Below are 17,099 nucleotides of genomic sequence, written 5' to 3'. Positions count from 1 at the left end.
AGACCGGATCCTTCAATCAAACAAACCTCAATTGTGTCACTACAGTATAATGTATATATGGTGAACTAAAAAAAACTATCACAATTAAAGTTTTGAAAAATAATATTTAATTGGGTATTTTTTGGAATATTAATGTTTTACAATAACAAAGTACACAAGATTACAATAAATAAATATGACAAAACAATACATCAATAGGAAAAAATTGTAAGAAAAATTGATTGAAAAACTCGTAAAAGCTACAACAATAAATTTGTTCAAAATGTAAAGCCATTAGCTTGAAACTGCTGCTGACTCCATAGGACGATGCATGCACTACTTTGAGATTTCATTCATAAAACACGAGAAATGTAATTAGTACCTAATATTCCTCTCAGACTTTGATTCTTTTGTTTAAACATATGTTGGTAAATCCACATATATTTCAAATATCATATTTAGTATTCTAATATTATTTTCAAAGTTCTATACAATAGTACTTATCAGTATATTTGCTAGTACAGTGCTACTGTACAATGTATAGAACATTTCAATCCTAACCTTACAAATATAATTAATTCCATGCAATATCACACTTCATTGTAAACAGATTAAGGTGTTTTTTTTCCCCTTCCTTCCTGTAGAAAACCAGTTGGGAGAATTCCTACTTCTGACACTGCATGAATGTAATAATCTTCCAAGTTATCTGACGTTTGAAAAAGACTAGTACAATATCATTCGTTATTACATATAGGCACTAGTTATGTGGTAGATAAAGAAAGCATAATATCAAACACATGTACACAAAAGAAAAAACATCATATTTGTTAATTTAATGTACTTGGGATACATTAAAAATCACAGTGGACATTTCCTTCAGGGGTATGTAACAATAGTAAAACATTTTTTATTTGATGATGGCATGGTATTTGTTGGTAAATTCCTCCAAATATTGTCCAACTCAATAATATCTTGTCTTTGAATTAATTAAGGTACAATGTCTCTCTACATAAAAGAAAATATCTTCTTACACAACATTCATTTTTCAAATTAAAGATCTTCATATTTACAATGAAGTGTGTTAGCCAAGAATCACTTAACAAATCACTCTGATTTTCTTTCATCCCTGAAGGAGTTGTCTTTCTTACAAGAGGAACATTGTAACTTAAAGACGCTCTGAAAATATCTTCTGTGAAAACAATTGAATAGAGTTTAAATATCCATCTAAAGAACAACAAAGGATTGTCAAAATTCATAGATTGTTGATTTAAGATTATCTAATTTACTTGAGGTTTCAATAACAAGAATTGTCAGTAGAAAGCACAGCTCGCCGGGAAGTATGACTTTACTTTTCCTATCCCCTTTGATTAAAAAGGGCAAATCTTTTGAAAAGTAGGTCAAAGTCAAAGGTCACTAGGTCAAAAGTTTTCATACCAAATGAAAAGCCTGGTCACGAGGCATCTAAATATGAATATCAATCCCTATCCCCTTTGGTTCAAAAGATAAAGCCCAGGTTAAAGTTTTTGAAAAGTAGGTATAAGTCCAACATCAAAAAAGTCTTGGTACCATATTAAAGGTCTCTCCATGATTCATCTATAAGTGAAATATCAAAACCCTATCCCCCACGATTCAAAAGATGTAATCCAGGTTAAAGGTTTTTTCTTAAAGTGTTACGCCGGCACTGGAGTAATGACAATTTAAGGCTCTCCGGACAGTCATCCCAACGAGCTAATAAAGCTACCATTGATATGAGAATCAGTCTTGGTACTAAATGATTATAGGTATTTGGAGCAGAGGTATATAACATTCCATCATGTTTTATATGTAGTACATAGAACTGTATATTTCATATAAATCTACCATTAACCAAATATATGTGCAAGTAAACTTTGGATATGATAAAATAATTTTAAAAAATAGCAAACATTATCATTTCTAAAAAAAAAAAAAAAAAAAAAAAAAAAACCAACATATTGCACCCTTTGTTTTTGCAAGAACACATTCAATAAATTAATCAATTAATCAATTTTTTTTTTACAAAGACTCATGTTTTTCTTTTTAATTGAAAATTTAACTAGAACAGATTTTCAATTACATCCCATGCAATCAATGAATTGAAGAAGAAAAATTAAATGAAATAGCACTACTAAAAACATCAAATAGCTAGCATGAAATCAAAATTTCCTACTCTTATAACAAGATCACAAAGAAAAAATACTGAGCTCAACTGCATACCCTCCATTTTATTATTTTATCTAATGACATTTGCCATTGAAAGTCAGAATCAAGACCGGTGTCTAGTGTCAATATCTCAGATTTGACTGGTAATTGACATACAGAAATAAAATGTCAACAAGTGTAAATTGTCATGACAACAACTGACAAGCAATGTGTTTAACAACTAGGTGTCATAGTTAAAAGTAATACATCATGACGAACAACATCTACACAGATCTGCAGAAAAGTCACTATGTCTACAGAATCTAAAAAACAACCGCACCACTATCAAAAAGTGCGAAAAAGTACCAAGCCCAGAATGGGCGGTGAATAAAGATTAAAAGTGGTCATATAGGATTTGTATTTGGTAAAATGGACATAAATTAATTATTTTCTAGTTCGTAAAATGTATTTTCCCCCAAAAACTTGTTTTCAATTGTACCTCAGTTAAAATGACAATACATACTTCTATGACAGGCAATCACAAAGCAGATTCAATTTTTACTTGAATTTCATTCAAATACATGTTGATTACTTTACAGCATTTTTCTTTTGGTTGCAAGAACTTGATATTAGATACAAACCTTTTCAATACCGACGAAATCGATTTCTCTTCTGTCTATTGATGTAAATACTACCTTATATGGCAGAAGCAAATAACTTGACAATCGGAAGTTGAGACTTCAGTACATCAAATATGGCGCACAAATATGAATCAAGAAATTGGAATTTATCAAAATTGTTGCAAACGGTAGAATATGATCTCACAATTCGTAAGTTGCAGGTTGTAAATTTATATATTGACTAAGAATCATAGAATATAATTTTATTTACGTAAAGAATGTCAGCAAATGTTTAGAATGATCGAAAATGTTGCGGGAGTGAATCATTCCCGCATTTGCACCATTACGTTATCCTTAGGAGTTGTAGTTCTCTCCCCAAAAAATCGGAGAGGGCTACATTATTGCAGCTAATTTAGAACTCTGCGGTTCAAAATGTTGGTACATTCCTTTCTGTTTTCCTATATATGTATTTAGCTTTTTTGTAGTATCAGCAAACTTAAAAGGGTCCTTCAAATGATTAAAACATTTAATCATTATGTGCAGTGTATGGCCATTTTGGTCCCATCCTGGCACCAAAAACCCTACCTTGGGATGATGGAATTTACAATTTTGGCAAAAGGTTTTCTGCTCCATTCAGTTTCAATTTCCACTTTTGGTAATCGTGCGTATACTCTGACTGCCTTTTCAAAAGATGAAGCTTCTCCATCGTCAACTTCCCATATTTATGTAGCAATATTCCATTATCACCTGCATATGGTGTTTATATATCTCAACTGATTCGATATGCAAGAGCTTGCTCTGCGTATAGTCAGTTTTTGAATCGAGGCAAGCTACTGACAACTATATCATTGGGTCAAATGCTGTCTGACGTGTTTCATACCGATTGTTAAGCCGTTCTTGGCACACTGATTTTTGTACAGGATATAGGACTCACGGCGGGTGTGACCAGTCGACAGGAGATGCTTACTCCTCCTAGACACATGATCCCACCTCTGGTGTGTCCATGGGTCCGTGTTTGCCCAACTGTCTATTTTGTATTGCTTGTGGGAGTTATGAGATTGATCACTGTTCGTTATCTTCACCTTTCATTAGCACTAAAGAAGACATTACTCTTGCATCATTGGATACTTTCGTTATTTCCAGCCAATGTTGTGTAAATCATAACATCATGATATTTCGTATTTAAGGTATTATATCAAAGACACCAAATGTTTCCAGAAATCTGAGATTTTTTAGTGTTAAAATCAGTTACTTTCCTCCAATATGAGAAATTTTAACATATTTATTGTTCATATTTACTTTTTCCGGTGTAATCTTGTATAATGAATTATGAATATGGAAGTGTTTATTTTGTCATTTCTTGTTGAATATAAAAGCTTTTCTTTGTTTCCAGAAATCTGATTGGGGGGTGTAAAAATCAGCCGTTTAACCCCAAAATGGTAGGGTGGGTGTTTTTTTTTTGGTGGGTTGGGTTTTTTTTTTTCGTTGTTAATTTGACCTGAAATTCAGTAGGAGAGTCAATCTAAAGATGACTGAAATTGGTGATTGATACTACTCGCAATTGATCAGAATAACATTAAAACAGATTGTATTGAAATTTGGCAAATTTTGGCCCTTAATGTCCCTTGTCCTTTCGTTTGTCTAGGAAATATAATTCTCTCTCTCTCTCTCTCTCTCTCTCTCTCTCTCTCTCTCTGGCGATCCATTTTCAACATTTACAATATGTATCTAACATTTAAGTAGCCGTTAAAAAATGACCCCATTATTGATCAAATTTTCACGTTGATCACTTTTAAACAACGTTGAGTTTGATAGGGGTAAACTTTTAATGTTAAGAAATAACCCCTGGGGTCGTTTTTCAACGGGGTCACTATTCAATGTTACACCGGTCCACATAGCGCCCACTATTGGATCACGCTTGCAATATCGTTATCAATGCAATAGAAACAGTTTGTAATACAGAACAAATGACAGTGCCCTTTATTTACATGAATATACACTTTGTACCAGAAGAAAGTTACTAAAGTCCTTATTGATGGACATGGTTTGGTTTTCGACACTAGGACAGGAAGTGGTAAATCGCTACTCTATGAACGTTTGTCTGTCCATATTCTATTACACTCCATTGTAATGTAGGAAACCTATAAAAAGTCTCAAAGGTGCCGGTAAATTTTGGTCTTCAAGGGCAGAATTTGATGACAAAGCCCATGCGTTATTGTTTGTTTCATGCATTTTGATGGAAAGCGTGGAATTTTCTACGCACCTATTAAAATTCACTTCACCAATGACGCAAAATTCGGACTACATTTATCAATGGTGAGGATGACAGCCTTGGTTAGCGAAGATATAAATCACAGTTGCCAGGCACCCTCACGTGATAACCCTACTCAGACCTGACAAAATGTTATGTTTCCTCCTAACAAGTCCTTGATGTTGAAATACCTATTCGCTTCTGCTATCGATCAGCAAATATACTCTATCGATTACCGAGTTTATACGCAATATTAAAAACTTGTGTGATTCTTTTATCTCTTGGAATTTTTTTTTAAATTTATATTAACCTCAAAAGAAGTGAGAGGTTATCAGGGAACATTGATTTTACTAACCAATTTGTTGAAGAGGACCTCTAACTAAAACTGAGAAGATGTTCATCCACAGAATTTATTTTCTTTGGTTGTTTCACAACTATTGTCAGGTAGGATGTTTGTAACATGTAAAACCATCTACTAAAGTTCACATCAGTCGATTACTGCTTGTAATAATCCTATATAGGGATTGATTAGAGATTTGTTTCAAGACGCAAAAAAGTAAATTATAAATGATCAAGTAAGTTAGCAACTCCTTCTATTATTCTTTGAAAATAGATCGTACAAACGTCCGAATGTAAAATGCTCTTGAAAGAAGTATCGTTCCATAACTTTTGTAATCAGGGTATGATTAATAAAACAAAAACCCATTAGTATATAGCGCGTATTAATATGTATTTGGATTCAATAGTTAAATCATGCCCACGAAATCATTACAAGTTCTTAAAAAGTGATTCATCAAGTTTCGATTGGGACACAATTTTGTAACAATAAAAAAATAATTAATTAATTAATTATCAAATGTTAAATAATACCTTATCACAAGCCAGGAAAATATTTAAAATAATCTAACGTTCATATATTTCTATGCCCAACTTACTAGGTTTTTGTTAAGGAAACTTTATGTCGCACATATTAGAGTCATATAGAATGCAATTTACCGATCAAAAAGAAAAGAAACGCTTGTAGTATTTTTAGCTGAAATGTTTACACGTTTTTTCATACATTTGTTGTTGGTCTAGAATGAATGACCTGATCACTCCTTGTTACATGTAACGCTATTGTTTACTGACTAGATATTCTATAGAATTTGAGGATTTTCATAAAATCCTACAAAATCGGTCGCTCTAACTCTCAATTGTTGTAAATTCCTTTACAACAAATGTCTTTAAATGTATCCACTTTTTGAGAAATGCCGTGTCTGCTTGATACGCACATGCAATGCAATCTGCAGATACAAAAGATTTCAATATTGCACAAAGCACCATATACATGTATCGCCTTTGGAGCAGATATTAACAGCATGGTTCCACAAATGACCGCCATAGAGCAGATAGACCACGTGTGACGTCAGCATCACAAGATCGCTTCATCCGATTGCATCATCTTCATCAACGATTAACAACAGCGTCATCTACAGCATCTTCCATTCCAGGGATTCTTAGAATAGCAGATCAGACTCTTCGGAATCGACAACGGGATGCTGGGAGTCGAGCCCGCAGACTTGTTCGTGGCATTGTTCTGACTCCGCAACATCGCCATAACTGACTTTAATAGTCACAGACGCATCGCGTACGGCCGCGGCTACGCTGGCGGACAGTTTGGTAAACAATGAATCTCGATTTTTACTGCAGAGGTCTGATGGAAGAGTGTACAGGCACCAAAATGAACGTTTTGCGCAAAATTGCATCCAGGTGGCTGACTGGTTTGGAGGAGGTAGTGTTATGATGTGGGCAGCAATATCCCATACAGGCAGTACAACATTGGTTCACATATAGGGTACTTTGACGGCTCAACAGTATATTGATGAAGTCATACAGCCACACATGGTCCCAGTAATGCAGCACCCCGGAGCAGTATTCCAACATGACAACGCCAGACCACATACTGTGATGTTCTACAAAGACACAATATCCAGATTCTTTTTTGGTTATCCAAATAACCAGATTTTAACTCTGGTATCGAACATGCATGGAACGAACTGGATAAGCTCGGCAGTTAGAGTGGAGCAACATCCCTAGCTTGTTGTTAAGAGATTTAATCGCGTCCGTGGGAATTTAAGGCGTTGTCAGGCAGTCATTGGTACACTAAATATTAAACTAGGGTAACCTTGCACTGTTAATGACTGCAATTATCATTAGTGGTTGTGATACTTTGGTTATTAACTCATCGTTTACGTCATTTTTCTGTTATCAATTATTAAATATTTCTCATATCTTAAAATGAATATGAAAGTGTTCTCTGCGTTTCCTTTCTTTATCAGAATACATATACTTACAATTTCAATGTTTTTGTATTTGATACATGTAAATTTACAAATTGTAACGATAGCGATTTCCTCATGAATATGCTGCTGTTGTAAACAATGCGCGTATAAATACAGATAAATATAGTTTACTTTAACGGCTGGGAATTCCAACAGAATGAAACGCTCTTCGTGAAAAGTATGTTGGTGTAACATTAAATAGTGACCCCGTTGAAAAAGGACCCCAGGGTTATTTTTTTAAAAGTTCAAAGTTGACCCCTATAAAAATTAACGGAGGTACTCTACATCGTCATAATGGCTGACTTCCTTTTAAAATATGGATGAAAATATAAATATCAGCAATATTTGCCTATTCATCTCAAGTATCATCGCATAGCTGAGTAGCTCAGAATATAAGTAGGTTTCCACGTTGACTAGAAAATGGGTATAGATATTTTATACGAATATATACAATAGTGTAAAGTGTAATGGACATTTAACTAAATATTTTCCTATTAAAGATGTTGTTAGACAAAGCTGTCAAATATCTGCATTATTGTATGTTTTATCAGCAGAACCTCTGAATTATGTCAAGAAACAAAATACTATAATAAAAGACATTCCAATACCAATGTCAGATAAAAATGGATTGATGTTTCAGCATGCTGATGATACTACAATGACATTGTGTGAAAAAAAAATTCTGTTTTGAAGTTTTCAAAGTATTTGATATGTATGAAAAAGCATCTGGTGCCAAAATAAACATTTAGAAGTCTGAAATAATGTGAAGAGGAACTGGTAGAATTTTTTAACAGGAAAAGATATCATTGAGTGTTTCTGAGACATGTATTTTTGGTATTTATTTGGGCAAAAATGAAGTAGAGTGTGAGCATTTAAATTGGAGAGACAAAGTTTAAAACATTAAGCAAACTCTTAATTTATGGAGACAGAGATCCTTAGCAGTTCAAGGTAGAGTCACTCTAATTAATACCTTGCTTATGTCTAAATTATGGTACTCATTGTCAGTTATATCAATTCCACAATGGACTAGAGACAGTATTCAAAAGGAGTGTTCCAATTTTTTATGGACATTTGGCTCACCCTTGGTATCTTATAAAACAATAATTGGTGAAAAACACAATTATGGTTTGAAAATAGCTGATATCTATCTAAAACTGTTATCATTTAGACTTAAGTTTCTTGCAAAGCACTCTTGTTGTACTAAAGACTTCCTGTGGAAACATATTTTTAGATATTTCCTATCAAAGATTCAAATTTAGGAGCAGGAATGGATATATGTTTACTCCAGTTTAAGAAAACAGATTTAAAGGGTCTACCACAGTTTTACAATGAATTATTTTGTGCATGGTATGCCATAAAAGATTATATCACTGTTACAGAAAAAGAAAAAGAAATTTCTAATTATTGATTGTTTTTTAATCCGAAATTGCAAAGAAAAATCAAAATGTTGAATTGAAAAGATTTTACCAGTGCTAGTATTACAAATTTCAAGGATATTCATATGAAGTAATTCCTGGATTTTTACCAATATCGTGTATTGTGGAGATTTTTCAAGAACAAAATTCAGAGGTAAATGTCTCACTGATTACAAAACAATTATAAGGATCTGTTATTATCTATTCCAGAAGAATGGAAAAATTATGTTAATGAAAATGAGTACAAAAGAACATGCTTTCAGCCAAATTTTCTTATTTCATATAGAGATCAAAGGATAGTGTTCCATTCCGGTACAGTACAGGTGTCAAATATTTATTTGCGAGATAAACTCGATATGAATTATAAATCATCCATTGAAAAGCAATGGGAAACGGTATGGGTGTTATACAAATCACCAGATATTACGGAACTGGATTTAAAAAAATTTCACAATATTATATTTACATATGAGGAATTTTTTAGGATAAGGAAGTCTGATTCTAAGGATGCAAGGACGTAATTCATTTATTTATCAGATGTAAAGATTTGGCTGAATTTAAGAACAATTTTATTATTTATCATCTTAAATCATTATTGAAAGATTGTGAAAGTGAGGTTTTTAACAGATTAAACTTTGAAGAAATATTTATGACAGCATTACCAAAAACGTGAATGTATTTTTTGTCAATTATGTTATATCAGTCTGCAGATTTTGTATTTATAGAAGAAAACAGAGTTTTTCGCAACGTGAAAAGAAAATTGACATTGAAAGGCTTTGTATATTTACATTGAGACATTACATTTCATATAACCATTATCAATTGACTGTTTTAGAAAAGAAAATTAACCTATTTAAAAAGGTGGGGGGTTTTTGTTTGTTTTTTTTTTTTACATAGAAATCCTCTATTGAAAGAAAAAGAGGGAATATTATTGTTCACATTTTAGATACAAAGTGTTTTAAATTCTTTTTACTAAAACTGCATTTTTTGACTAAATAATGTAAATTTGATAGTTTTCAATTTCAAAATATTGTTGTTTCAAAATATTGCTACTCAAATGCTACATACCTAATGTAAATGTTTAATATGGATTATCCACAGAGAGAGAGGGGGGGCTCTCAAGGGATCATTGTTTCCCAGACAAACAAAATTTAATCTGTAAAAAGAATTTACTCTGTCTTTTCCTTCGTCTCTCTTCCCTCGGAGTTGAATCTTCTCTGGGCTATAACAATATCAAGATAAGGGCATTATGCAATTGTATTGTCCAAGTAAAGACATTTTCAACTCAATATTTGAATTCATATATACATGAATGAAATTTTTAAAAATCCTTTGCTCAAAGTCGAAACAGGAATTGCAAAAGAGGTGGATAGGTTGCGATTTACACCGAGTATACCCCAACATGCGGGGTTGTGGGCTGTGTTGTGACCGGGGTGTAGGCTATGTTGTGACCGGGGTGTAGGCTGTGTTGTGACCTGGGTGTAGGCTATTTAATGACTGGGTAGGCTACCGAAGCGGCAATACAGATGATCGAGGTTCGTTTTTGCGTAATATCTTTATAATTTATGGATATATTTCGCAGGAAAGCAAATGGTTACGGAAGAAAGCATTAATTCAGGAAGTTTCGTCAATATCTTTAAATTTGATTGGTTTTATTCACTGACAGTATATGTATAAACGAATACAGATAACACGTAATTATTGGTCATATAAAACAGATTGCAGCATTGACGATAAAACAAATCGTTGCCTTGATACGCGTAGTGCCAAACTTGCCCGGGTGGTCGGAAGTGTATTGAGTTGTTTGATAAAACTAGAAAGTGTACAGTAAATATATTTGTTTCCATATATCCCTGAATTAATGCTTTCTTCCGTAACCATATGCTTTCCTGTGTTAGCCTACACCCCGTGTACTCCGTGTAATACTCCTTCTACATATGTATATCCTTCTTGCTCCGTTGCGAGAGAATACAACACCCAACACCCCCCCCCCCCCCCTGTACTTTTTTCCGCTTCAAGATAAATACATACAAATATGTTTCGATTATTTCACTGATGTTAAACTGTCTTTTTTATTAGTCCTCCTGTAATCGTTGATACGTAAATATTTTGGTTTTTAATCAGGCTTCGATTTTGCTCTGGGCGAAACCTGGATTGGAACAGCCTTTACTGGGAAGAATTGCCTATCACTATCAACGTATTTTCGATACCCTTAGTATGTACATATTTCTTTTTGCAGCTAAGGAGTGATAGTATTCTTCACGCTGAAGATTATGCTGCAATCCGTTTGTAGAATTATGTAAATAAATTAAGCTTATTCAAATTGGATTTATGCAATTAGTTTTGAAAATGAAATTTTAATTAACAATTGAGTTATTTAATTTAAATTCACACTGAATTTTATTTTTTCGATTTTTCCATGTTTTGGCTATGAACCATTTGAAATTTCTTTACATACGAATAAAAGCATGCAAGCATGGATATTCGTACACTGTATCGAACAGAGAAGTTTCGGCATGTTATGTACAGGGACTTCTATGAATGTGTAACGCTCTGTTTTTCAGAAGGTCCCGGAGAAAGGTGTGTTAAGTCTACGTTCGAAAAGGCGATGACGGAGATTGAAAGTGACGTAGGATGTATTTCATTTCGCAAATTTCACCTGACAACAGACAGTGCCCAAAATCCTCGTATATATATTGCATACAGTGCAACTAGAAAGTATGATCATTATACATTGATGAACTATTCAAAAAATAATTCATATTATTATATGACTGATAATTTTCTTCTTTTCTTTTTTCTCGTGATTGTACGATTTTGTCATTTCATACAACAGGAAGTATAGATTGTGTTAAAAGGACATCTACAGTAAACTATGTATTTTACTTACTTATAATACAATCTGTGGTATCTTATTGTTACAATAACAAAAACTGATACTTTGATGTATTACATTTGTAGTCAACACTTTGATTCGTTAATTTACTGTAATAAAAACGTTTATGCATTTATTTACTATAATAAAAGACCTTGATAATTTCATTTTCTATGATTAAAAAAACCTTTGAGCCTTTAATTCACTGCAATAAGAGCTTTAAAATATATTTTATTTACTATAATAAAAACGTTAATAATTTAATTTACATGTAGTAAACTCTGATACAAACTTTGATACTTATATTTTCTATAATGATTTTTTTTTACTTTTAAACTTTGATAGTTTTATTTACTATAACTAAAAAACAAAAAACACAAAAAAAACCTAATATTTACTTCAATAAAAGATGTGATAAAACGTTGATACTTTTATTTACTATAATGAAAAAACTTGGATTATTTACTATAATAATAAAAACTTTGATAATTGTATTTACTATCTTATAAAAACTTTAATAATTTCATAGTAAAAACTTTAATAATGATATTAAAAACTTTGATATATTTATTTTCAAATAAATTACAATAGTTCAAACTTTAATACTTTTATCTACTATAAAAAAAACTTTGATATTCTATTTACTGTAATAAGAGCCTTTATAATTTGATTTGTCATAATAAAGACTTTCATAATTTAATTTATTATATAATAAGAACTTTGATGCTTGTATTTATCCTATAGCAAAATATTTGATACTTTTATTCAAAATAGTAAAACACTTTCAAATTTTTATTCACTATAGTAAATACTTTTAAAAAACATTATACGCCCGTCATTGTTATAGCGCTGTCCGTGCGTCTGTCTGGCTGGCTGGCTGACTTTCCGTCTGTCTGGGGTCACGTTTTCCGATTTTTTTTCCATTACAGATGCATGTACAACTTTGAAATTTGATCACAATTTCTCCCTCAAGAATTGTAAGATTGAGTTTGCATTTCAGCTGGATTTGTCCATCGTTGACTTACTTTAGGGCTATAAGTAGGTCAAACAGTTTTCCGGACTTTTTATCCCCAATTAGATACAGATATTGCCCTGAAATTTACACATAAGCTTCCTTTCAGATGAATACAAGTTCAGTTTGCATTTCAGCTGGATTGGTCTGTCCATGACCTACAATAAGACTAAAAGTAGGTCAAACAGTTTTCCGGGCTTTTTTCATTATGGATACAGATGTTCTCCTGAAATTTAGTCACAGGCTTCCTCTTGGAGGATTACAAGTTCAGTTTGCATTTCAGCTGGATTTGTCTATCCTTGACCTACTTTTGGGTTGGAAATAGGTCAAACAGTTTTCCGGACTTTTTTTCATTACGGATACAGATATTGCCCTGATATTTCGTCAAAGGCTTCCTCTCGCAGGAAGACAAGTGCAGTCAGCATTTCAGTTGAATTGGAGCACAACGACCTACAGTACTTTAGGGGTAGAAGTAAGTGAAACAGTTTTCCAGATTGTTTTTGGTATTGTCACATGTATTGCTCTGAAATTTAGACACAACCTCCCTCTCAGAGAAATTCATAATCATTTCACATTTTAAACATTTCAACTTAATTGGTGCACCATGACCTACTTTAGGGTTAAAAGTAGATCAAATGGTTTCCTGGGCTTTTTATCATCATAGATAGATATTGCACCAACATTTTGTTACAACTTCACTCTCAGAGAAATGCATAATCAGTTCACAAGTCAGGTGGATTGGTGCACCATGACCCACTTTAAGGCTTTCCTATTCAGAATGTGTGTTGTGTCAATTCAGAGTGCACAATATGCTTCCAGGTTGAATTTCACTGTCCGACGGGCGTATATTGTATGGTTTGCGGTACTCTTGTTATATACATGTACTAAGACAGTGCCATATTGTAAGTTTTGTATTTACACTCATCCAGAAATTCAAAGATTACATTATGATAGTATAAACTTTGATATCTTGATCTAAGATATCAAAAACTTTATATTTTTATTTACTATAGTAAGCATTTTGATACTTTTATTTTTAATTAGTAAATGTTTATTCTTTTGTTTATTGTAGCAACCTTTTATACTTTAATAATTACAATGTTATTTATTACAATTGCTTTGATTGGACAAAAGTAAAGCTGAACAAGAGTTTACACGTCAATAAATTCGAAAACGCGATGTACATGTGTATTCATACACGCCTGAAAACAAATAACATTCTTCACAGAATATTTGTACATAGCGTTTTTGTTATTTAATCTATGTATATGTAATACTTGTGCATGTAACAACAGGCTTCATGCCAAACCACGTGTTTCTGTTTTTATTCATTTTGTTATTTTTGTTATTACACACGTTATCATTAATTATTTTTGTTGTTTTGCATTCATAATTTACACTTGCTTTAGTTTATTTGTATTTTTTCATATCTACATTTGAATCGGTGTCAACAAAATATAATTGTTGGTTCCTCTCATGTATACGTCCCGAACATTTAGCGTTGTCTATACATTACCCTACAAATATCCATTCGATTGCGGAATTTATTGTTCACACATCTATATGACATGTTTCATTTTTGACAATGGATGACTCGATAGAACAGTACCGAGCCGCAATCGGAAATTTTTACTACGCTAGTGGTGGTGTATTTAAACGTGCCTTTATTTGAATACTTATATACCTTGTCAATGTTGATATGCAAAAACTTTGTGCACTGCTTGTCTTTCATGAGCAATTTTTCACTTTATGTTAATTTTATTATCAATTTTTTCTTACATACATCCTTCTATTGTGTGGAGATATTGAAGTCAACCCCGGACCTGAGACTTAGTATTACTAATGTCCTAGATATTATTCATTTAAATATAAGGAATTCACTTGATATAGAATCAAGACAAGCTACTTCAGTTAAGCAATTTCGTAAGAGTGTTAGCTCCAAAAATATCAACAATCCCAAACCACCGGCATATTTTTCCTATGGTACTCGTTTTCTGAATATAATTCACATCAAACTTAGACACACATGTATTTTGAATTACGATCTATATAGACGCAATATTGTTGATTCTCCGTTATGTTCTTGTGGTATGAAAGAAGACGCTTATCATTTCTTCTTTATTTGCAGTAAATATTCAAATGCTAGATATAAATTAATGGATAGCTTGCTGAGGTTAAATGATCTAGTTATTATCGATGTCCACCTTCTACTTTGGGGTAATAATGTTTTATCTTCTGAGTTAAACAAGTGTATTTTTTCTTATGTTCAGTCGTTTATTCATGAAACCAAAAGATTCAATTGATGTTCAATTTATATTTTTGTACATTAATTTTCTACAATAACATATTGTTATATTTTTAAGGAGAAGAACTCGTAAGTTATTCGAACTTGTTTCTGATCCTTTTGTATATCATGTATGTACAATAAAATATGTTCAAAACATTCATACAAGCCTGAAAACAAATAACATAGTGCGGGAAAACTATTCAAATTTTTGCAATTGTTAATAAAGTGAATGAATTGGAATTATAAGAATCAAACATTCTTTTTGAAGAATATATCGATGTGTAAACTCCGGACATTTTACTCACAAACTTAACATAAAAGTGCTTCGCATTTTTATTCACTTTGTGAGTAAAATGTCCGGAGTTTACACATCGATAAATTCTTCAAAAAGAATGTTTAATCCTATAATATATTGTAGTAAAACTTTAAAAACCTTGATTTAACATATTGAAACTTTGATACTATATAGTAAAACTTTTGATCTAATTTTGTAAAATTTTGAGATAGTACTTTTATTTACTACAGTAAAAAAAATTTATTCTTTGATTTATCATAGGAAAAATTTTGATACTTTAGTTTGTTTTAGTAAAAGTTTGCTACTTTGAAGTAATATAGAAAGTCTTTGGTACTTTGATTAATATAGTGAGACTTTGACACTTTAATTTACTATATTAAAACTTTGATTTAAAATTGTAAAACTTTGATGAATTAATTTAACATAGTAAATCTCTGATAACTTAATATAGTAAAACTTTAATTGATAATTTAATTTAACATTGTAAAACTTAATGATCGTAGTTTATTACATTGTTGATATGTTGTTATAATACTGACAAATGACTTATCATTTCTAGTAATTATAGATGCGAATATCCACAACAACTTGGAATGCCTGACATCGACAAACCTGGCGTCGACCTTCAAATTACCTTTAATCTACATGAAAGTTGTATAGATATCAACACGCTGAAATATTACCTAGTCCGGATTCTTGGACTGCAGGATGAGCATACTCGACCAGATAGAGATAAATACGTTTCTATTCATTACGAAAATATTGGTACTTGGTTTTTCTTCATTTCTTGGTACTTATGATTTATATCGTAAACTTTGAATGTATTGGATGGCATGAATTATACATGTATTTGTGGCATGAATTACATAATGCAAAATACTACTAGGTATCATCTTGTAAACTTGTTATCAAAATACATTACGTGGTTTTTACTTCATAAAGAGAAACACACACACACGCAGAGAGAGAGAGAGAGAGAGAGAGAGAGAGAGAGAGCACATTGAACACTATACATGTACAGTAAATATATAAATGTTAAATGACATTTCTGTAAACGTTTGGTTTACAGTTGATGAGAAAAACGAGTCCTTCTCTATCTCACATGCAGCAGAAGGTGGCTACAAGGCACTCGATAATGTTCCCTTTGCGTACAGTGATTATCCTTATGACTTCTCCTCCATCACTCACTTTGGGCCCTTTGAGAATGGGAAGGATCCGTCCAGGCCAACCATTTCATCTCATGCATCCTTCTCGGGTGTAACATTTGGAGAGAGAGGACATCTTAGTGAAATTGACATCCGCAAACTTCGAGATCTCTATAAATGTGGTAAAAATTAATGTGTGTCGTATATATTAAACAGTATTTTGTTGGAAACTAGACCAATGCAGTTTGATATAATGATAAACTATGTAAATTAATCATATCTTACAATTTCGACAAATTATTGAATGATGTTAGAGGACTGGTCTGTTGAATGCAAGGTGGGAACAGTGGTTTGAGTTTATTAGGTCACCTGAATTCATTCAGGTGACCTATTGCTATCTGTTTTTGTCCGTCGTCGTGCGTTAACATTTGAACATTTTCAGCTTCTTCTCTGAAACCCCTGAACCAATTTCAACCAATTTTGGCATATAGCATCTGTGGGTGGAGGGGAACAAAAATTGTGAAATTCGTGGTCCCTGTCCCCCTGGGGCCTGAGGGGTGGCGCAAAAACCATCAAAATGAGTGTAATTTTAAAAAATCTTCTTCTTTACTCCTGGACATCAAGAAGCCAAACTGTGGGCATAATTATAATGAGCATTGAGCCCTCTACCAAAATTGTGAAATCCATGGCCCCTGGGGCAGGGGTTCTTGTGTTAGGGTGGGGCTCTATTGGTCATATA

At 32.5% G+C, this 17,099-nt stretch overlaps 1 protein-coding gene across 1 annotated transcript; it reads left to right on the top strand.

Annotated features, from left to right (window-relative positions):
- Positions 1 to 5,276: 5,276 nt before the first annotated feature.
- LOC130048700 (astacin-like metalloprotease toxin 1) lies at positions 5,277 to 16,553 on the top strand. The gene is made up of 5 exons (XM_056145726.1): positions 5,277 to 5,454; positions 10,871 to 10,961; positions 11,311 to 11,464; positions 15,775 to 15,980; positions 16,285 to 16,553. The coding sequence occupies exons 1-5, from the start codon at positions 5,404 to 5,406 to the stop codon at positions 16,551 to 16,553; spliced, it is 771 nt and encodes a 256-aa protein (XP_056001701.1). The 5' UTR covers positions 5,277 to 5,403.
- Positions 16,554 to 17,099: the final 546 nt, after the last annotated feature.

The sequence above is a fragment of the Ostrea edulis genome, chromosome 7, assembly GCF_947568905.1.
Source record: "Ostrea edulis chromosome 7, xbOstEdul1.1, whole genome shotgun sequence".
Lineage (NCBI taxonomy): Eukaryota > Metazoa > Mollusca > Bivalvia > Ostreida > Ostreidae > Ostrea > Ostrea edulis.
The sequence above is the reverse complement of the archived record's forward strand: the minus strand, read 5'-3'. Positions and strand labels throughout refer to the sequence as shown.

What these genes read in the sequence shown, in the direction of transcription:
- LOC130048700 (XM_056145726.1), top strand. Translation starts at nt 5,404, where the DNA reads ATGTTCATCCACAGAATTTATTTTCTTTGGTTGTTTCACAACTATTGT. An exon ending in ACGTATTTTCGATACCCTTA is followed by an intron (nt 10,962 to 11,310) that starts GTATGTACATAT and finishes TCTGTTTTTCAG; the next exon opens with AAGGTCCCGGAGAAAGGTGT. An exon ending in TATTCATTACGAAAATATTG is followed by an intron (nt 15,981 to 16,284) that starts GTACTTGGTTTT and finishes TTTGGTTTACAG; the next exon opens with TTGATGAGAAAAACGAGTCC.